This window comes from Microcaecilia unicolor, chromosome 6 (assembly GCF_901765095.1).
Source record: "Microcaecilia unicolor chromosome 6, aMicUni1.1, whole genome shotgun sequence".
NCBI classification, from domain to species: Eukaryota; Metazoa; Chordata; class Amphibia; order Gymnophiona; family Siphonopidae; genus Microcaecilia; species Microcaecilia unicolor.
The window spans coordinates 161,810,466-161,832,740 of record NC_044036.1 but is presented as its reverse complement, the minus strand read 5'-3'; the positions used below and the strand labels follow the sequence as shown (position 1 = coordinate 161,832,740).

Below are 22,275 nucleotides of genomic sequence, written 5' to 3'. Positions count from 1 at the left end.
AATATATATTGGCAAACGGCATATATAATTTCATCTAAAGAAGGGAGCTAGTCCATCATATCGTCAAAGTTATTGCTCAACTTCACATCAAGATAACACTCAATAGGTCTACATAGGCCTTTTTCTTATATATATATATGGGGTCATCAGATAGCGTGTGTGCTTCCGTATTGGCAACTGAGCCATGCAGATTTCAAGGGGCACCACCGCAATCCTCCTAGATCCTCATAGTATTCTTTTTTAATTTTTTATATATATCATTTCTTTTCACTCTCAAGATTTAAATAAGTTTTACTAAAGTACTTAGCTTTCAAAGTAACAGCTAGTGAAACTGGAGACGCTAGTTCACTGACATAGATCTACGTTTCGCTATCAGCTGTGTCAAGGTAGTCTCCTGTGTCCTCATTGCACTATATATATATATATATATATATATATATATAGTGCAATGAGGACATATGCATATGAAAAGGGCCTATGTTGACCTGTATTGAATATTGATTGTTATCTTGATGTGAAGTTGATGCATAGGAATATATAGGCATCTCTAACATTTAGCACATGCTTATTTTTAGGGCGCTAAAAATGCTAGCACGCCTTTGCAAAAGACCTACGTAATGCAGCAGGGCTTGTTTACTACATGTATGCTGGCTGAGATCAGTTGCATATGCAGTCAAACCTCTGTTGCTCCATCTTATGTCTGTTTCACCTCCACTTCTAGCAATTATAATTTATACGCACAACTTGCTAAGAGTATTCTGTGAAGTGCTGCATGTAAGTTCTAATGTGCACTGCCAAAAAGGAGACATGGAATGGCCTGTGACCATTCCAAAAAATGTACGCACTGAGTTATAGAATACACCTGTTCTGCGTCTAACTTAGGTGCCGGTATTTACACAGTTTTACTTGGTGGAAATGGATGCAGCTAGAGTTAGGCACAAGCACACCCGCTATGTGTATTCTATAAACCCACTAGGCATATTCTATAAACTGCGCCTACATCTAGGCGGAAATATTTTCAGTGATGACTTTTCAGGTGCCATATGTAGAATCTAGCCCTATGTGTACAGAGGGGTAGTCTATAAATAGCACTCAAAAATCGGTGCTGGGAAAAATTGGCACTCAGCAGTATTCTATGAAGGGCAATCTGAAATGGGCACTCTTTGTAGAAGGGCGCATAGATCCGACTCTTGTGCCTGAAGTTGAGCTCCGGTATTTACGCCAGCTGAAACCAGGTGCAAATGCCAGCACTGAACTCGACTTTAACCCTAGTCTCCGAAGAAAGTACACGAAACCCGCGGAGTCAGGCGGTTTCAGGGGAAGGCGGTTGGACATTTACAATTTTGCCCTTATTTCCAGCGAGGCATCCCTAAGAAAGAAAGTGGATTGGGATTTGAATTATTATGCTATTCTTGTCTTATTTAATGATTTCAGGTGCAGGTTGAATCACACATAAGTATCGTGGAAGATACCATATTAATAACACTTGTGTGGCTTTTTGTAAACTAAAAAATACAAAAAAAAAACCTTATAAGAGTAACCCAATGACAGAAGTACTATTGTCTGCTTAAAAGAGTGGGTAATATCTGAGGGTACTCTACAAAAATATAATACATTCACGAATGGCGAATATATTGTGACACTGAAGTAGTTCTAGGTATAGGTAGCTATAGTCCTGTTTTTTTTGGCACTGAACTCTTGGCATTTTGGCACATAAATCTATAAAACTGCTCCTAAATTTTCAGAACGCCTGACCCGGAAAATGCCCATCCCCTGGCCATGCCCTTTTTGAGTTGTGCAGCATGGGATTTAGGTGTTCAGGGTTATAGAATAGCTCACAGGCAGATGTGTGGCATATCCAAATTTAGTGCCAATGAAGTGCAACTAATGATTGTTAAGGCCCATTAATTCATACTGGATAGCTCGTTAACTAATTTATTTGTGTGTATCTTGGATCCATGCTGAAAGTTTGGTGCCATATATAGAACCCGGGGGGACGTGCACACTTCTTTTTTTTTTTTGTTATATTTATATCCCACATTTTCCCACCTATTTGTAGGCTCAATGTGGCTTACATAGTACCGGAGAGGTGTTACAGACTCCGGTGATAAAGAGGGCACATTATTTGAATATATCTTCCTAATGAGATATTGCACTCTCCAGTCACCCAGCTCTGAGCTACTTCTACCTGTTCAACTATTTTCTCACCTCTGCAATAAAGCTGCCTCTCTTCAGATTTCTACCTCCAACCACTGATACAGCTTTCAGAATTACAGAATTTCTATGCCCTGGGGCTACACTTCTGAACATCTGACTGTGAGTAAATTATCTGTGTTTATTCAATAAAGGAAACGTCAAAAAATAAAGAGACTTGAGGTGTGTGCTGGTGTGCCAAGGTTATACTTCAAGATATTGAGACTTTAGAGTTAAAGTGCCCTATTTGATAAAGAGGGCACATTATTTGCACATAGTAATGTGCTATGGTTCGCACATGCGTACTAGTTCATGCATTTGCCCTGTCAGAAATAGTGCACACTCCTCCAGATTCTTATATACTGCAACTTGGGTTGTGTGTGCAAATCAGGTCACATTCTGATTACTGTGCACAACTTAGAAACATGAGGGCAGATAAAGACCAAAATGACTAATCCAGTCTGCCCATCCTCTGTAACCACTTCTTTTCCTAAGACATCCCACATGTCTGTCCCACGCTTTCTTAAATTCTGACAGTCCTTGTCTCCCCAACCTCCACTGGGAAGTCATTCCATGCATCCACCACCCTTTCCATGAAAGAGTATTTGCTTAGATTCCTCCTAAGCCTATTTCCTCTTAACTTCATCCTATGCCCTCTCATTCTAGACGTTTCCTTCATTTGAAAGGCTCACCTCCTGTACATTAATGCCACTGAGATATTTAAATGTCTCTATCATATCCCTTCTCTCCAGTCTCTCTTCCCAGTGTATATATGTTGAGATTCATAAGCCTGTCCCTATATGTTTTTTTTATGCTGGAGACTGCTGACCAGTTTTGTAGCTGCCCACTAGACTGTCTCCATCCTGTTTATATCTTTCTTTAGGTGCGGTCTCCAGAATTGCACACAATACTCTAAATGGGCGCCTCACCATCACCTCTTTTTTTCCTGCTTGTCATCCCTCTTCTTTTGCACTTGAGCACCCCCTGGCTTTGACCGTCACCTTTTCTGTTTGTCCACCTTAAGACCATCAAACGAAATCACCACAAAGTCCCACTCTTCTTTCGTACACAGAAGCACTTTACCCTCTATATTGTACCGTTCCCTTGGGTTTTTGTAACCCAAGTGCATGACCCTGCATTTCTTAGCATTAAATCTTAGTTGCCAATTATTGACCATTCTTCAAGCTTCACTAGATCCTTCCTCATGCTGTCCACAGCCTCCGGGGTGTCCACCCTATGACAGAGTTTATCATCATCTGCAAAGAGATGATACCAAACTCTGATAATCTTTCTGCAGCCTTAGCAGATATTCCTTCTGCAATATCACTCACAAAGATATTAAAAAGAGTCGGCCCGAGGACCAATCCCTGCGGTACGCCACTGATAACAACCCTTTCCTCGGAGCAAGATCCATTAACCATTACCCTCTATCTCCTTCCATTTAACCAGCTTTTAACTCAGTTAGTCACTTTAGGTCCCATACCGAGGGCACTCAGTTTATCAGTCACCTGTGTGGAACCATGTCAAAGGCTTTACTAAAATCCAAGTACATCATATCTAGCTCCCCTACCACATCCAACTGTTTGGTCACCCAATTATCTTAACAAGTAAGCAGAACTGATAATTGACATTTAACAAGCAATTCATACTAACTGGCATGAATTAGAATTTATGCACACAATTTTCTAAGCGTATTCTGTAAAGTGATGTGTGTAAATTCTAAGACGCAGATTGGAAAAGAGGGCGTGGCCATGGGTATGGAATGGGCTGGTCGTTGGTGTTCCTAAAATCTATGCGTGCTGTTACAGAATACACTTGCTCCACGTCTAATTTAAGTGTAGGCATTTACACCAAGTTTACTTGGCATACATGCCCGCAACTAAATTTAATCTTGGAGTGGAGGAGTGGCCTAGTGGTTAGAGCACTGGTCGGTTCAAATCCCACTGCTGCTCCTTGTGATCTTGGGCAAGTCACTTAACCCTCCATTGCCTCAGGTACAAACTTAGATTGTGAGCCCTCTTGGGACAGATAAATACCCAGTGTACCTGAATGTAACTCACCTTGCACTACCACTGAAAAAGGTGTGAGCAAAATCTAAATAAATAAATCATGCAGATGGGCACTAGGCATGTTCTAAAAATCATGCTTAACTTTAGGCATAGTTTATAGAATATACCTAGGCATATTTTTTTGGTGCTGATTTTTAAGGTGCCATATATAGAATCTACCCTCCTTGGACAGGAAGGTAGAATAGTGAATATTCTTCAATGCCAAGCCCAGGGGCCAGTGGTGGATCCCAGAGACCTCTGGGGGTGGCCCCCCTTATGTTTTTTTTTCCTGCTATTCTGCCTCTCTACCCAAGTTCAGGACAGAAAGGGGAAAGTGGATGGTGGGGGGGGGGGAGGGGGAGTGAGCCACATGCTTGAAGGACAAGGCGTTTCTCAATAAACAAAAAAGAATGCATTTGGAAATGCTCACTAAGTTGAAGATACCCCCCCAATGAAATTTGAAGGAGGGCTGGTGGGCTGGATGTCATTGACTCACACTGGTCAGCAGTGCCATGGCCCTACATGGGAAGATATTTGGCAGCTGTCCTTCAGCTCATTAAAACCCCAGCTTAAATATTAATGAAGGCCTCTGGCATAGTGGATGAATTGTTCCATGAATACAAGTTTGCAGCATGATATTATGGGATACGGGGTGAAATCAAAGAATGGAGAATGATGCTATTGCATGAACTATATTTTTTTTAGGGGGGGGGGAGGAGGGGGAGATAATGTGCTCAAAAGAACTATTGCATTAAAAAAGAAGAGAGAAATGTACTGCAATTTTCTGCTTTCTTTTGAAATGCTACCTTTTCAATCATTAGAAAAAACCGGACAACTCCAGTTCAGTAAATAAAAATCATGTACATGCATTTTAAAACCTGCCTAGACTGCTGTATATTACTTACAGTACACAATATATTTGTCGAGATTTAACTCACACTTTCAACAGTAACTTAAAAGGAATTTACATTCAGATACAGTAAATATTTCCCCTGTCCCTGGAGGGCTTTCAATCAAAGGGTTCCTTTTAACAAGTGACGGTAAGCACTATGCTTACTGCATGTTAAAGGCACGCTCAGGCATCCTGTAGTCGTTTTGGAATTATTGTGTGCGCTACCCAGGCACTAAAAAAAATAGGTTTTATTTTTTAGCACAGGGGCTGTGTTTGGAGGGGAGAGTAGGCATGCCCTGCGCTAACAGGGTAGCATGGGTAAATTGCTGTGCGCTGCCCAGTGGCATAGCTATGTGGGGCCACGGAGGCCTAGGCCCCCATAGATTTTGCCCTGGACCCCCCTGCTGACGACCCTCTCGACCCCCCCCCCCCCGCCGTTGGCTACCTTTGCTGGCAGGGGACCCCAATCCCTGCTAGCCGAGGTCCTCTTCCTCTCGCGAAGGCTTCGTTCTGTTTCTGACATCCTGCACGTTGCGGATGGCAATGGCAGAGGGGGGGGGTGTCTGCGGCGCCGGGAGGGGGGGGCTAAAATGTGCCCCCTCTCCTCAGGCTCTGGACCCCCCTCCTGCCGAAGTCTGGCTCTGCCCCTGACACTGCCTGATTAGCATGGGGTTAGCACGTGAGCTCTTACCACCTAGTAAATAGGTGGCGGTAAGGGTTCATGAACTCATGATCATGTGCTAATTTCACAATTAGCGTGTGGCCATTAATGGAAAAAAAGTAAATTGTGGCCATTTTACAGCCATGCTAAAAATGGCCTCAGCATGCAGGAAACCCACACACTAAAAATAGCACTGGACACTCTTTAGATTAGCTTTGTAAAAGGGCCCCAGACTATTCAACGCCGATCACCAGAAACGGGCTGGCATTGAATATCCAGTCACCGCAGGAGTTAGCCGGGCTGCCTTTCGCAATCTGAATATCGGCCCCATAATGACTTTCAGCGGTTCAGGTAGGCACCTGGGATATAGATGCTTAAAGCTAGGAACAGCACCTAGATTTACACCATATAGACACATGCCGGAGGTGTAGTCCTGAGGGGCTAAACACAGATCAGGTTTTCAGGATCTCTCATGACTATGCATGATACAGATTTACATACAATGGAGGTAGCATGCATGCAGATCTCTCACATACATATTCATTAGGTACATCCTGAAAACCTAACGTGTTTCTGTCCCTCATGGGTTGAACTTGTGCGCCCCTGATGCAGGTGTGCCTTAGGGGTGGAGAGAAATAGGAATGGGCACTTATGCCTAAATCTGTTTCAAAGCAAGTGTAACTTTGTGTGGGAGCTCTGGGGTAGGCTATTTTAAATTACCCTCTTTATGCATGATCCCCATTCTCTTCCAGTGCTGTAGATCACTTCAATTATTCATCTTCAGAGAATTAAACTTATCTAAAACAAAACCAAGAAAACTGCAGCAACTCATAAAATCTACTAAATATCCTTTTCTTTTCTGGACAAACAATGACCAGTTTCCTTGCCCAGAACGAACATGAAGAGAGACGGAATACAGTTTGCTCAGCAGTTACTTGTTTATTGGTGCCCAGTCTGCAATGGAATGAACTGTGTATAAAATGAAAAGCAACTGTAAGCCAGGTGATTGTTAAAACGATTATAAAGACCACGGTTTTATTACAAGCATTAAAAGGTTTTTGGAATTCTTTCCAGTATTACTGCTGTGTAACGAGACGAGATATGAGGAATTTTATCCTACTTTGCATTGGTTATTTGGGAAACCACAGTTTTGACAGAGTTCACAATGTTATCTTTATCAATGCCAAACATCTTTAGCAGCTCGGCTGGCTTTCCGCTGCGAGGTATATGGGATACAGCCAAGCGGGTGACTGTGATGCCGGGCTGTCCTACCACAGCAGATGACACTGCTTCTCCAATCCCACCTATATGAAGAAGACAAAAATCGATTAGCATAGCAAGCTTTGCTGGTCGAAGTGTAAGAGTGCACTAGTGCACATAACCGTGCACTAATTCCAATCCTCATGTAGGAGTGTTTTGACTAAGTTGAGTTAGGCGCTAATGCATAGCAGCAAAAAAAATAAAAAAAAAAAGCCCAACACAGGATGGACTAATGTGCTCCATTTTGGGATGTGCACACGCTAATCACACACTATTTTTGTTTTTAAGGGGGCTTGTTGGGGAAGGGGGGAGTGGGCATTCCTGCTCTAACCAGTTAGTGCGTCTACATTACTGCATGCTAATTGGTTAGCGCACTGATAATGCAGGAGTCCTTATTGCCTACAAAATAGGTGTTAGTAAGTGCTCCCATAATGGCAACATTAACTCATGGCCATTATAGAAAATTATTATTATTTATTTTTATATATACAATTGGTAAGATGGAATTCTCTAAATGTTATGATTATGGAAGAAAAAGACTTCAGAAATTCTGTATTCACCTGTTCAAGATTGTGAATCACAGACTGCCATAGATCTCATAAAAAACTTTTTGTTAAAGACTATGATACAGATTCCTCAGTCAAAAAACCTCCAAAGTAACATCATAGAGCTATTTCTTAATATTCTATCATCACAAAGTTATAAAAGGTTATAGATACACCTATGATATTACTTTGGAGGTTTTTTGACTAATGAGGAGTCTGTAACATAGTCTCTAACAAAAAGTTTTTTATGAGATCTATGGCAGTCTGTGATTCACAATCTTGAACAGGTGAATACAGAGTTTCTGAAGTCTTTTTCCTCCATAATCATAACATTTAGAGAATTCCATCTTACCAATTTTGTGTATAGCAGTTCTACTCAGGAGCAAGACTCAACGGTTAGTTTAAATATTATTTATTTTTACAACCACTGTAAAAATGGCCTTAGCGTGAGGGGGATAAAACGTAAGTCAGTCATGCATGCAATAAGTGCTCCAATCACTGGTACTTATCTCCAAATTAAGGGCCAATTAACTAATTATAGCCCCTCTTTACTAAGTCACGTTGTAGGTGCGCAAACTTTTTAGCACGCGCTAAGACACCCATAGGAATATAATGAGTGTCTCTATCATTAGCATGCGCTAAAAATTAGTGTGTACTAACGAGAGACTCTCATTATATTCCTATGGGTGTCTTGGATCACACTAAAAGGTTTGCGCGCCTACAGCATGACTTAGTAAACAGGGCCCTATGTTACTGACCCTATTCTATAACTGAGTGCACAATTGGGTATCTAACTTTAGGTGCCATTTATAGAATTTGGAGGAGGTGTGAAGTTCGGACTCCTCTTTCCTTCAGGCCTCAGATCTCAGCTGTGATATGCTCTTCTTTTACAGAACTCCACAGGACCAGAACAGTGAAACCCTAGTTTGTATCTTACAACTCAAAGCTTCTTCTTCACACAATGTCATCTCTCAGCTGGACTACTGCAATACCCTCAATAATGGCCTAGCACCATTATCACTCAAACGCCTACAATGGCAGCTGTGAAGGTGCTCGTATGGGCAAGACATTTTGATTGTGTTTCCCCAATTCTAGCAGCACTTTAAGGTTTTCTTTCCAGCACAGAGGGTGCTTCATTCTTATCGATCTTTATATTGGACAAAGTTTTTGAACCCTTACAGATCCTCATGAAGCCTTCACTCATCTCAAGCTTCTTTGCTTTCCATTCCTCTCCAGCTGAAACATGACCGGAGATTTCTCCCCACACACTTAGGGCCCTGATTACTAAGGTGCGCTAGCGTTTTTAGTGTGTGCTAAAAATGAGCATGCGCTGTGTAGACACCCATAGAAATATTATGGCCATCTACACAGTTAACACAAGCTAATATTTAGTGTGTGCTAAAAAGCCTAACACGCCTCTAGTGCGGTTTAGTAAACAGGGTTCCTTAGGCATCTAATAGAACAGCAATGGGGTTTTTTTTTTAAAGTTTCTCTATTAAAATCAGATGATCCATAATCCTGAAGTGTTTTTGGAGCAAATTCGCATCATGGTAATAGAGAAGATCTAAAGGGTGCATACAGTCAAAACATAACTCAATCTTCAGTTCGAAAAAGAAGAAGAAGAAAACGGATAATGGATAACATGCTGTGTGCTGTGATTTTGGTGCTTTTGCTAATGGTAGCTGGCTTCATTTGTCATACCTTCGTAATAATGGTCTTCCACTGTTATGATTCGTCCGTGGGTTGCTCTGGCACTTTCAAGAATAGTTTTGCAATCCAGTGGTTTAATGGTGAATAGATCAATCACTCTAATGGAGATATTTTCTACAAAATAAAAAGGCACTGTTAGCAGGGATACATCTTTACATGCGATGGCGGGAGAGAGTTGGCAGCGGGAGGGGGGGTCGAGAGGGTTGTCAGCAGGGGGGGGTCAAAGTTGTTGGTGGTGGTGGGGGGGGGGGGTGCTAAAATGTGCCCCCTCACCTTGGGCTCTCTGGAACCCCCCCTCCCGCCGAAGTCTGGCTACGCCCCTGACTCCTACAGAAAAGGAGTTACAGGAATGAGCTCAGAATGTTGTGCTTATAAGGTATACACAAAAAAGTGGCACATTTCTTGGGCAGACTGGATGGACCGTGCAGGTCTTTTTCTGCCGTCATCTACTATGTTACTATATAAGTAAATACAAGCAGCACAGGAGTAGGTGCTTACTACTATTACTACTACTCATTTCTATAGCGCTACTAGACGTACGCAGCGCTGCATACATTATATGCAAGTACTTTCTCTGTCCCTAGAGGGCTCACAATCTAAGTTTTTGTACTGGGGCGATAGAGGGTTAAGTGACTTAGCCAAAGTCACAAGGAGCTGCAGTGGGAATTGAACCCAGGTCACCAGGATCAAAACCTGGTACACTAACTATGAGGCTACTCCTACCAGGGGCGTAGCTACATGGGGCCACGGGGGCCTGGCCCCCGTAGATTTGGCCCTGGACCCCCCTGCTGATGACCCTCGCGACCCCCCTCCCGCCGTCAACCCGCCGTCGCCTACCTTTGCTGGCGGGGGATCCCAACCCCCGCCAGCCGAAGTCCTCTTCTTCCGGCGCAAGGCTTCATTCTGTTTCTGTGAGTCTGACGTCAGAAACAGAACAAAGGAAGAAGAGGACCTCAGCTGGCCGGGGTTGGGGTCCCCTGCCAGCAAAGGTAGGTGACGGCGATGGCGGGAGAGAGTTGGCGGCGGGAGGGGTGGGTCGAGAGGGTTGTCAGCGGGGGGTGGGGGGTGTCAAAGTTGTTATTGTTGGTGGTGGCGGTGGTGGTGGGGAGCTAAAATGTGCCTCCTCACCTTGGGCTCTCTGGACCCGCCAAAGTCTGGCTACGCCCCTGACTCCTACAGAAAAGGAGTTACAGGAATGAGCTCAGAATGTTGTGCTTATAAAATGTATAGAGATCTAGTTAAGCAAAGCCAAATCAATTCAAACCATCCTTAAGTGTTTTGGTGCAGCTGTTAACACCTCTATCAGGTCTCAACTTCTTAGGAAGCACATTTTTTTGGCATTTAAAAAGCTCTTGAAAGCAAGTTTAGTGCTTCTGGAACAGTGACTGATTGCTCTCTGTGGGAACTGAAATGGATGTTGCTTGAATTGACTGTGTTTATTGATAGCATTGTATTGCTACGTTTTTATGTAATGATTTTGTACATTTGCTTGCAATCTGCCCTGGATGAGGGCGGAATATACATTCTAATAAATGAAATGAAAAATGAAATAAACTAACAAAGGGAAAGAGGGGAGATAAAGAGAATTGGTATCTTTTCATTACAGGAGCGATGTCAATAAGAGGGCGCCTTCTTAATGCTGTGCTTTTTCCTGACGTTTTTGTTTGAAAACATGGGGAATGTCATTGACAATGGAAGAAAAAACACAGTGCAGATAAAGAAAACAGTATTTAGTGACACAAGAGAGCATAGAGCAAGACCTGTTGGTATCCGAATGACCCAAACTAATCCTATGAACCCTATAACCCAACATATATCCAGGACACAACGACGATGACCTAAACTACTTCTCCCACCAAAATTCCCTATGCTCAACCCGTAGCCCATCCCCCTCCCCTACCCCTCCTCCAACGCTCACCTACCCTTGCTTATACCTCTCCTACTCCCTTCACCACCTATCTTTTTTGTTATTCGGCTATACTTAACTTATATTTTCTCTATCAATACTCTGTAATCCCTATTACTATGTAAACCGCGTTGAACTGCTTCGAGTGGGAAAGCGTGGAATACAAATGTAATAATAAATAAATAGTCTATAATGCCACAGAAATCAATTGACTAGTGCCAGCAAGTTGGCGATGGCTAGATGACCAGCTAGTAGATGAGCACAACCAATGCACACAGTCTGCCTATTTATTCCTGCTGACACTGAAGATTACATCCCAGGTGCCGGCTCATTTGCTGTCTGTGCAGACATGTAGTTCATATATATCATCCCTCTCCCCCACCCCCAGCCAACCCTTACTAAGTCTAACCAGAAAGCCTTGTAATAATCAAATCCAATATTAGCATGACTGTGCTGCATGACAGATGACCTAGGTCAAATGCAGGCTAACATTTTTTTGTTTAATATTGTTTTATTGATGCATTTGCATAACCAAACAGTATTGTCATAGTACAAATATATCTTGTTGATATAACTCCCATACTAACAGTGTGTAACTAGTACATCATCATCAATCTTTTAACATTTTCCTCCCTCCATCCCCCCCGTTCTCGACTTCCCCCTTCCCCAATTCTATTCCCCTCCAATCCTCCCCCCTCCCCCCTTACTGACATTAATCCGGTTTTATTAAAACTTGCCATCATTCTATTATTCCGTACATATCGCTGCCATACTCTGTAGACACCGTGCAGGCTAACATTTTATATTAACAGTACCTGCACTTATCAAAGTTTCTGTGGCTGCGACCCCATTTTTGTGGCTATAAAAAAAAAAATCACATGACCACCCCCTCTCCTTATTGCTATGGACATTTATGTCTCTATGGAGGGACCACCCAGGCAAAGACTTCAAATGTAGCTTTCTCAACTTCACCCACAGTTTGGAAAGCCCTGGCCTATCTATTCATTCTGGCATAATACTTCAAGAGCTTCTGCCCTCTCTTCTATTCAGCAAGATAAGGAGAAAACATGGGAAAATACAGCAAGCATGGACGAGTAGCATCACAGGCCCTGGGATAGCCAGGGTAGTACCAGCTGGCTAGAAGTTCCTAGAAACCAAGCCAGAGCCAATGGGTCAGTGGTGGCTGTTTACTGTCTGTTTGTTAATTTTATTTTTGTCATGTTTATATTGTGTATTCGGTTTTATTCTATTTTATTCACATTTTGATATTTCTGTATGTATTTCAACTGTGTCAATGCAATATTGTTTTAATTTTTGATCTGTATACATGTTTTTAGAGACTCCTGAGGAAGACGGCTTGTGTCGAGTCCTAGGTGTTTAATAAATGTGCAAGTTTGTACATCGTCTGTTGTCCCCTCCCTTTTTTCGTCGCCCTGGTTGTGAATGACCTATCTAGCAAGGTCACAGTGATCTACGAAGATAGAGATAATCTCACCAGGTTTGGTAGATGTTTAGATTACAACTCTTGGTAAGACGTGGGATGGGGGGGGGGGGTGGTCTGCAAGCTACACAGTAACATTACAGTGGATGACAGAAAAAGACTAAGTGTTTCATCCAGGCTACCCAGCTATTCGCATCCAAGGATTATCTCTCAGCTGCCAGCCATAGACTGTGACCACCTGCATGACATTCCTTTTTCAGCAGTTTTGTCATCTACCTCTATTGAGCTCCATCCTCCTTGGGTTATGTGCATGCAAAATGCCCTTTTTATTTCATCTCCAACACTTCTCCCCTCCTATGTCCAACCACAAAATCACAAAATAATCCAAATAGCTGCCAACATGAGTTCAGTCATTACCCGATCATCTTGCCTTTCCTGCCAATGGCCTGGTATTGTCAACCTGCCATACTAATCTGTTCAATACGAGGAGGAGGGACCCTCTCAGCATTTCTGCTAGGACCTCATAAAGTAAAAGCAAAGCTGAAAGTCAGAGTGGCAAGCTTGCAACTTCAGACTAAACCAGTTCCTGAGAAACTGCAAAATATGCATTATTAAACCGGGGTTTTGCCAGTGGTCCTGGGGACTCTTTGTACTGTATTACTGTTAATCTAATTTCAGAAGATTATTTTACTGAAGTGGTGATGTGGTGATCCTACCTTTCTTCAGTTGCTCAGCTGCAGCTAGTGCCTCATGAAGAGTTACTCCTGCTCCAATCACTGTGACTTGGTCATCTTTACTCTGACGCACCACCTGAAAGGATATTTATTTATTTATTTACTGCAATTTATTAAGCGCCTTTATGAAGAGATTCACCCAAGGCGGTGTACAGCAGGTACAGTTTAACATAAAACTTACAATTTTGTTAGCAGCATAACAATAGTAAAATAACCAAGAATAAACATAAATACAATAAAACTTGAGAACAGCAACTTGAAACCTAATAATAGATCTACCGTGAAACAGTATCAAAATATGAGATATGAGTGGTCTAGCAGAAAGGCACCTCATTGATACCTCATTTCTACTGCAAGATACCATTTTTCCTAGGCCAAGCTTCTCCAGGTTCAGTCTTCAAGGGCCACAGCAGGTCAAACTTTCAGCATGTCCACAATGAATATTCAATGAGAAAGATCTGCATACAATGGAGGTAACTGAGCATGCAAGTCTCTGTCATGCAAATTAGCGAAAGCCTAAACCTGGCATATTTACAGCCCTCGAAAACTGGACTTGGCCAAGCCTGTCCTAGACGGTATCACAGCACAACCTGTGATATCTCCTGGGATGAAATCTAAGTAAGGAGATACCAAGGCCAAACCCTACTGAATTATCAGAAATGGCCTTCAATACCTTCCTTGGTCTCTTTTTCCTCCCTTACAGAAGTGATAACCACCCCAATGGCCAAGAATACAGATCCTCTCATTGATGCTCTTGTAGTCTTCTAGTTACTTAAATCTGTTCTTGGAATGAGGTTGAGGAGGGAACATAAAACAAGCAATTTTCCTCAACCACAAAAGCTACAGTAAATGTGATATCCTGGTTAATAACTCACAAATATGCAGGCAGCCAGGAGTAGAAGCTGCCACAGTATACCTCTTGCCAGACTATTGATGAGATGCTTGTGAAGGATTAATATTCATATGGGATGGCATCTGACACATTTGAAGAGCAAAAGGCTGGAGTTAGCCATCTGCCAAATTCCTGTATCCTACATAATGTAGTCACTGGATCTCTGTTTATAACTTATAAGCCTCTCCACCATCCATTCAGCAGTGAGAATGAGTTCTGTAGCTGCTGCTGATAGACTAATACCTCACTTAGGGGTCCTTTTTACTAAGGTGCACTGAAAAATGGCCTGCAGTAGTGTAAAGCGTGTTTTGGGCACATGCAGAATTATTTTTTAGTGCACCTACAAAAAATGCCTTTTTTTGCCGAAAACGGACTTGCGGCAAAATGAAAATTGCCATGCATCCATTTTGGGTCTGAGACCTTACCGCAAGCGATCGACCTAGCAGTAAGGTCTCATGTGGTAACTGGGCGATAATGGTCTAAGTGCGTCAAATGCCAATTGACTCGCGTAGCTGCCGCACGCCAGAAAATAAAAATTAGTTTTCAGACGCGCGTGGCGGACTAGCCCCAAAATTGAAATTACCGCAAGGGCCATGCGGTAACTGGGCAGTAACTCCAGTTGGCACCTACGCGGCTTAATAAAAGGGCCCCTCTGCATTTTCATGAACAATGAAACATTCCAGAAGCTGCTCAAAGAACAAAACCCTAGGCAGACCCTTGAAGACGCTCTCAAACTAATTTACATTTAAACTGTGCCCCAGAAACAGAATTTTTTGAGTAAGGATCCTGAAAAAATCATTGTAGTAAATTTCAGATTTGCTGATCTAAGATAACACCTGTGTTTTGAACTTAAATATTTTGGGAAGAATTTTTGTACTGGGGCAAAAGTTACCTTGGCGTGTCCTACTTGGAAGTTCTCATTGTTGTTATAAATCACTTCATTTTCTGGGCGACTGGTTCTTATGAAGCATATTCCCTGTTGTAGAAATGAAATGATCAAAGACAAGTAGGCAACATTTGACATTCTCAAATTTACTATGCAATGTGCACTTTGACCTACCCAGATATTGTTTTAAGTCTTCCTCCTTTGTCGAGATTTCTTCCCTGAAGTTTGTATCAAGCAACATGCTTTCTTTAGCTACTGTAAAGCACTATTGCTTTTAGTTTGTTTTCATTAGCTGTGGTCCATGGGTGTAGAAGCTGTTTTGCTTGGAGATTAAATATGGTCTTTCATTATTTAAATTACTATTGTATTTGCAATTTTAGAGAGCTCTGAAAATCTAAGTATTTCTGATCCTTTTCTTAATTTGTGTTGTGATTTATAATGTTTTGTAACCTGCTTTGATTCCAAGTAGATATAAGCGGGATATAGATGCCGGGTATAGAATAGAATTGAATCTTCTGGCTTGGATACTGTGGATTTAGCAGAGGGGGATGCAGACTGCAATCTCTGACAATCCCCAGTGGCCCTCACTGGCTCACATTCACACAGCCAAACTTGAGTTTTCAGTTTCAGTCGAAACTAGCTAACGAGTTTCGGCTCAAAGCTTTCAAACGGTTTCTGTAGTGGTTTCAGTTTCAGCCCAAACTGAAAAAAACCTTTTCGGCTGGCCTCTATTAGGCACCCATTCTATCAACAGTGCATAACTTCTATAGCACACAGCTGAAAAGGGAGCATGGACACGGGCGGGGTATGGGTGGAGCATGGGCATTCCAATCCTATCATTTAAGTGCATAATTGTCGCATTTAAGCGTGAACGTTTACACCTGCCATAAAGGGAAAGGGAAATGGGACTTGATATACCGCATTTCTGTGGTATTTTGCAACTACATTCAAAGCGGTTTACAGATATACAGGTACTTATTTTGTACCAGGGGCAATGGAGGGTTAAGTGACTTGGCCAGAGTCACAAGGAGCTGCAGTGGGAATTGAACTCAGTTCCCCAGGATCAAAGTCCACTGCACTAACCACTAGGCTACTCCTCCACTAGCAACATTCCATGTAGAAGCCTGCCCTTGCAGATCAGCAACGCAGCTGCGCGGCTGCGTTGCTGATCTGCAAGGGCAGGCTTCTACATGGAATGTTGCTAGTGGAATAGAAACATTCCATGTAGAATCTCAAATAGTAGCAACAGAATCTCAATAGTAGCAACATTCCATATAGAATCTCCTATAGTAGCAACGTTCCATGTAGAATCTTCAAATAGTAGAAACATTCCAGGATCTTAAATAGTAGCAATAGCAACATTCCATGTAGAACCTCAAATAGGGAAAGGGAAATGGCACTTGATATACTACCTTTCTGAGGTTTTTGCAACTACATTCAAAGCGGTGTACATATATTCAGGTACTTATTTTGTACCAGGAGCAATGGAGGGTTAAGTAACTTGCCCACAGTCACAAGGAACTGCAGTGGGAATCGAACCTTGTTCCCCAGGATCAAAGTCCGCTGCACTAACCACTAGGCTACTCCTCCACTCCGCAGGCGTAAGTGGTCGTACCTAACTTTAGGCATGTGATTGATGACTTATGCTATTATTCTATAATGCCTTATGCATGCAAATGTACCACTGCAGAACACTGGCTTAGGCAGCAAATCTTTAGTGCTTGAGTTTTACCATCCTTTGTAGAATTGCCCCCTTAGAATAAACGAATAAGCTGTTTAAGTTGGTTTCTAAAGTCCAGACAAACCTTTGTGTTAGCAGCTAGCTCTACGGCTTTCTCCGTGGATACTGCATCACTTGGGTAAAAAACAGTGGCTGTGGGTACAGCTCGAAACAAGGCCAAGTCTTCGAGGCCCATCTGTGAAGGGCCATCCTCACCTGAAAGAAAACATGATGCATAAAAAATCCCAAAGAACTGAACAATGTGATCACATACAGCAAACCCTGGTTATTCAGCACACATCAGGCACACAAGGCACATGCAAATCTACCTTTTCCCAGAACAGAATCATCTTCTCCTTAAAATTGGAAAACCATCTAAAACCAGTGAACAAGAAGACAGAAGGAAACTAAAAAAAAAAAAGAGAAGAAAACTGAAAGTTATACAAGAGAAAAATGTAAAAACAAAACAAAACAAAAAAAACCCACAAAAAAATAAAGATGATTAAAATCAAACATTAAAGGCCCTGTTTACTAAGCTACATTAGAGGTGCGTTAGCGTTTCTAGCACACGCTAAATGCTAGAGATGCCCATAGGAATATATGGACGTCTCTAGCGCTTAGTGCGCATTAAAAACACTAGTGCACCTTAGTAAACAGGGCCCTAAAAGTGCTATGTCAGTAAATGCAAAGGGAAGACAAAGTAGACTTGGCCAGAAGTAGGTGCTATCAATTTCAAGTGCACAGTATATGTTTTTTTTGTCATAATTTGAACCATTCCAAAGAAGTATTTATTTACCAACAATTCAGGTAGCTTATAAACATTGACTGTACAGCTATCTGACAAGACGACCAAGTAACTATATGTATCTATATCTCTATATATTAGAAGGTATTTATTCTATAATAGTTCCAATTGATTCAGAATGCTGCAGCAAGACTAATAGAAGGTTGTATGCGATGTGACCACGTCACACCATTTTTGCAAAAATTTCACTGGCTACCAGTACAATACAGGTGATACCCGAAAACGAGCCTTCTCCAGAATAGCCCCCACGCTCTGGAATGCACTCCCCGAAAGGCTTCGCTTAACACAAGACTATCTCCTGTTTCTCACAAAAACGTCCAAATTGCTATTTTCCAAACCCAATTTTCAGATGTTTTTCTATGAAGTCCAGTTATTACAATAACTCCCCACTACAATGCAGAAGGAAACAGCACAACCAAATTCCTATGACTATCTACTATAGGAACCACTCCAGTAGCACTAAATGTTTTGGCCAAGGAAGAGGAGGGTGAGGCAACCGATCACAAGGTGGACCAGGAAGTTAAGTTTTTTTGAACTTTTCTTGTTCTTCCTACAATGATTTATTCAGTGGCAGGGATGAAGTCATGAAGCTATTACCTGCATTTATGTAAATAAGATATGTGCTCCAACATGTTTAAAGATTGAGAATTTTGGGGTGGTTTTTTTGCCCGTGATCAGGGATTGATTATTATTATTATTTATTGCATTTGTATCCCACATTTTCCCACCTATTTGCAGGCTCAATGTGGCTTACTTAATTTTGTTAACATTGTCATTACAGGATAACAGATACATTTAGTTTTGTGCAAAGATTAAGCAAGGGAAGAAAAAAGGAAGGAGGAAGGGAGTGATTAGGGTAATTATAGAAGGTGAGCTTTCTTAACTGATTGGGTTGGTGAAGTGGATTTGTGTGGCTATAGGTTCTCATTGAAGGCCTTGTTGAAGAGATATGTCTTCAGAGATTTGCGAAAGGTAGTTGTTTTGTCGATTGTTCTCAGGTCTGTGAGCAATGCATTCCATAATTGTGTGCTTACATAAGAGAAGGTAGTGGCATGCATCAGCTTGTATTTTAGTCCTTTACAACTGGGGAAGTGTAGGTTGAGAAATCTGCGGGATGATCTTGTGGCATTTCTTGGAGGTAGGTCCGGTGAAGACTGGCGATTGGTCACCAGGATCACCTGTTGCCGAGCAAGGTCATCTCTAAGAACCTTGCAGCACCTTGAGGCTTCCCCCCCCCCCCCCCCCCCATAGCTCTACACCAAATTTCTATATCAAAACTTTTAGTGCTACTGGAGTGGTTCCTATAGTAGATAGTCATAGGAATCTGGTTGTGCCGTTTCCTTCTGCATAGTAGTGGGAGTTATTGTAAATAACTGTATATTAGCTACTCCTACCACCACCATTTGTTACGTATATAGAGGTTTCTATGAAGTCTATCACAAGTGCATTCAGGTCACAAGGGGGCATGTCAGGGGTGTGATTTGGATGTTCCTAACACTTGGACGTTTTTCAGCAATAATGGAACATAACAAAACCATCCAAGAATAACACTAAGATGTTTTGAGCTAGACCTGTTTATATAACGAATAAGGCACAAAAAGGTGCCCTAAATACCCAGATGACCACTGGAGGGAATCAGGGATGACTTCACCTTACTCCGCTAGTGGTCACTAACTCCCTCCCACCCCAAAAATGTGATTAAAAACATTACTTGCCAGCCTCTATGCCAACCTCAGATGTTCTACTCAGGTCCATTACAACAGCATGCAGGTCCCTGGAATAGTCTAGTGGTGGGTGCAATGCACTGCAGACAGGTGGACCCAGGCCCATATTGTTACACTTGTGGAGGAAACTGTGAGCCCTCAAAAACTCACCAGAAACCCTCTATATCCACACACAGGTGCCCCCTTCACCCGTAAGGGCTATGGTAGTGCTGTACAATTGGGGGTAGTGGGTTTGGGGGGGATCTGCAGACAAGATAAGGGAGCAATGGTGAGATGTGTACCTGGGTGCATTTTATGAAGTCCACTGCAGTGCCCCCTAGGGTGCCTTATTGCTTTCCTGGGATGTCAGGGGGACCAGTCTACTAAAAATGTTGGCTCCTCCCACATCCCAATGGCTTGATTTTGTGTGTTTTGCACTTGGGACGTTTTTTGTTTGAAAATGTACCAAAAAAACAAAACGTCCAAATCACAAAACCTTGTTGAAAACAGTATTTTTGAAAACAAAAGATTGACGTTTTTATTTTTTTTTTGAAAATGACCTTTTTCCTATTCAGATTTTGGACGTTTTTTTGCAAAATGTCCAAAGTCAGACTTAGACGTCATATTGAAAATGCCCCTCCACATGTTCCATCTTTGCTTACACCTTATGCTGTCTATTAAAATGTTTTATTGTGTATTGTGTTGGCATTGTAATGCAGATTTCTAAGCCATACTTTGTGGTGTTGTTTGAATATTTTTACTGCTGTAATTGTCTGTTGCTTATGTTTGACTTATTCTTGCTACACACTGCCTTGAATGAATTCCTTCAAAAAGGCGCTAAGTCATAATACATAAATAAATAAATAATCCCAGCACTAACAACTCTTCCCATTCCCTGACTGGCAGTCATAGGAACATAAGAGTAGCCATACTGGGTCAGACCAATGGTCCATCTAACCCAGTATCCTGTTTCCAACAGTGGCCAAGCCAGGTTATAAGTACCTGGCAGAAACCCAAATAGTAAGAAAGGTAGGCTCTTCTAAAAACCCGAGGAGACATCTATAAAGAAATAATTCTTTACTGCAAGCGAAGTGACAACTCCTCAACACAGCTGTGTTTCGGCGCTAGCTCGCACCTTCTTCAGGAATCTTATGATGTATAGCTGATTGTGTAAAGTGCTCTTCTCTGTTCTGACAGTGGAAGTTTATATTTTATATGAAAGTTTTTTTGTAACAAACTATCGACTTTACACAGCTTTATACAAAGTATCAGCATAATAATGCTACAAAGCAGTTGTTACTTCTTTAAATATGTTATACAAAGCTACATTTGACTGACAGCCCTTAGCCTCCCCAACATTCTGCTAAAGTGAATGCTGATTATAATTCATAATTTGTTCAAAGAGCTACTACAATGAGCTTCCTAAAATCTGGTATAGCTCTTCCAGTGTAGGCCATATTATGAGGACAATTTTCAAAGCTATTTACACTGGCTGAAACTGCCCTGCCTTAAGCAGGGTAAAAGCATGTGTAGTCTTACACAGTGTATGGACAATTCAGCTGGATGTGATCAGGCCAGAGGAGTTTTAAAAAAATGCACGTGGATTGCATTTTCAAATCTACATGTGGTACCGTATTTTTCGGACTATAAGACGCACCTAGGATTTAGAGGAGGGAAATAGGAAAATTTTTTTTTTCCTTTTTCCCTCCTCTAAAACCTAGGTGCTCCGGTGCGTCTTGTCCGAATCCCTCCCTCCGGCCCTGTCACCACTTCTCCCTACTCATGTCACGCGATCTTCCCTGGTGGTCTAGTGACGTCGGGGCAGGAAAGAGCCCCCTCTTTCCTGCCCAGCGCGCTGCTCTCCGTCCTCCTGTATGCTGCCTGACGGTCTCGGCGAGATTCAAAATGGCCGCCGAGAATTGAAGTCTCGGCGGCCATTTTGAATCTCGCCGAGACCGTCAGGCTGCATATAGGAGGACGGAGAGCAGCGCGCTGGGCAGGAAAGAGGGGGCTCTTTCCTGCCCCGACGTCACTAGACCACCAGGGAAGATCACGTGACGTGAGTAGGGAGAAGTGGTGACAGGGCCGGGGGGAGGGCGATCCCGAACTCGGAGGGGGGGAGGGTGGGCGGGCGATCCCGAACTCGGAGGGAGGGAGGGAAATCTCTACCTTCGGACTATAAGACGCACCCCCCATTTTCCTCCCAAATTTGGGGGGAAAAAAGTGCGTCTTATAGTCCGAAAAATACGGTACTTTCCATTGAAATTTCACCTCCCCACAAAAAGCAGGTGTAACATTCACAGGTCCTTTTTACCTGTAGGTAATTTTCAAAAGGGAAAATACACATACATTTTTCTGTTTAAAAATTAGGTACAAAAAGAAGCGAGTAATAAGAAGTAGTTCTTTAACCCATTAGTGCCCAATGTTCCCATAATAAGCCATATGGGAACAAATTGATGTTGGGCACTAATGGGTTTTAATAAAGTTTAAGACTCGACATGGAACCGTGTTTCAGCAAACAATACCTGCCTCAGGAGTCTTGTGTGTTGTCAATGTCGGTAAAAGGAACAGGAGCAAGAACAGCCCAAATCAAGCCTTTAAGAAGACTGATGATTGGTAACAGTATCAGGTACGTAGGTGATGGTAGAACAAAACTGTGAAGAAAATGTAATATAAAAAGTGCCTAATAGGCAAATCACCGAAGCACTGTGCCGTGTCGAGTCTTATCCCTTACTAAATAACTACTTTTTATTACTCGTCCCCTTGGTTTTTTGGAAGTATCGTGTTGATCACGCTACTTTTTGTCCTCGACTTTTCCCCTCAAAGCGGATCCAGTTTCTCCACCTTGGTGGCTTATTTTTGTAAAAATTAGGTACAGC

At 42.2% G+C, this 22,275-nt stretch overlaps 1 protein-coding gene across 1 annotated transcript in view; it reads right to left on the bottom strand.

The window, feature by feature from the left end:
- Window positions 1–6,710: 6,710 nt before the first annotated feature.
- TKT (transketolase) overlaps window positions 6,711–22,275 on the bottom strand; it is a 56,259-nt gene continuing 40,694 nt past the window's right edge. The window contains exons 10-14 of the mRNA XM_030206460.1: window positions 16,974–17,104; window positions 15,175–15,258; window positions 13,373–13,466; window positions 9,301–9,423; window positions 6,711–7,098 (exon numbers count right to left, since the gene is read on the bottom strand). Of these exons, the coding sequence (XP_030062320.1) occupies window positions 6,911–7,098; window positions 9,301–9,423; window positions 13,373–13,466; window positions 15,175–15,258; window positions 16,974–17,104 (620 nt within the window). The 3' untranslated portion in view covers window positions 6,711–6,910. The remainder of the gene's footprint in view (window positions 7,099–9,300; window positions 9,424–13,372; window positions 13,467–15,174; window positions 15,259–16,973; window positions 17,105–22,275) is intronic.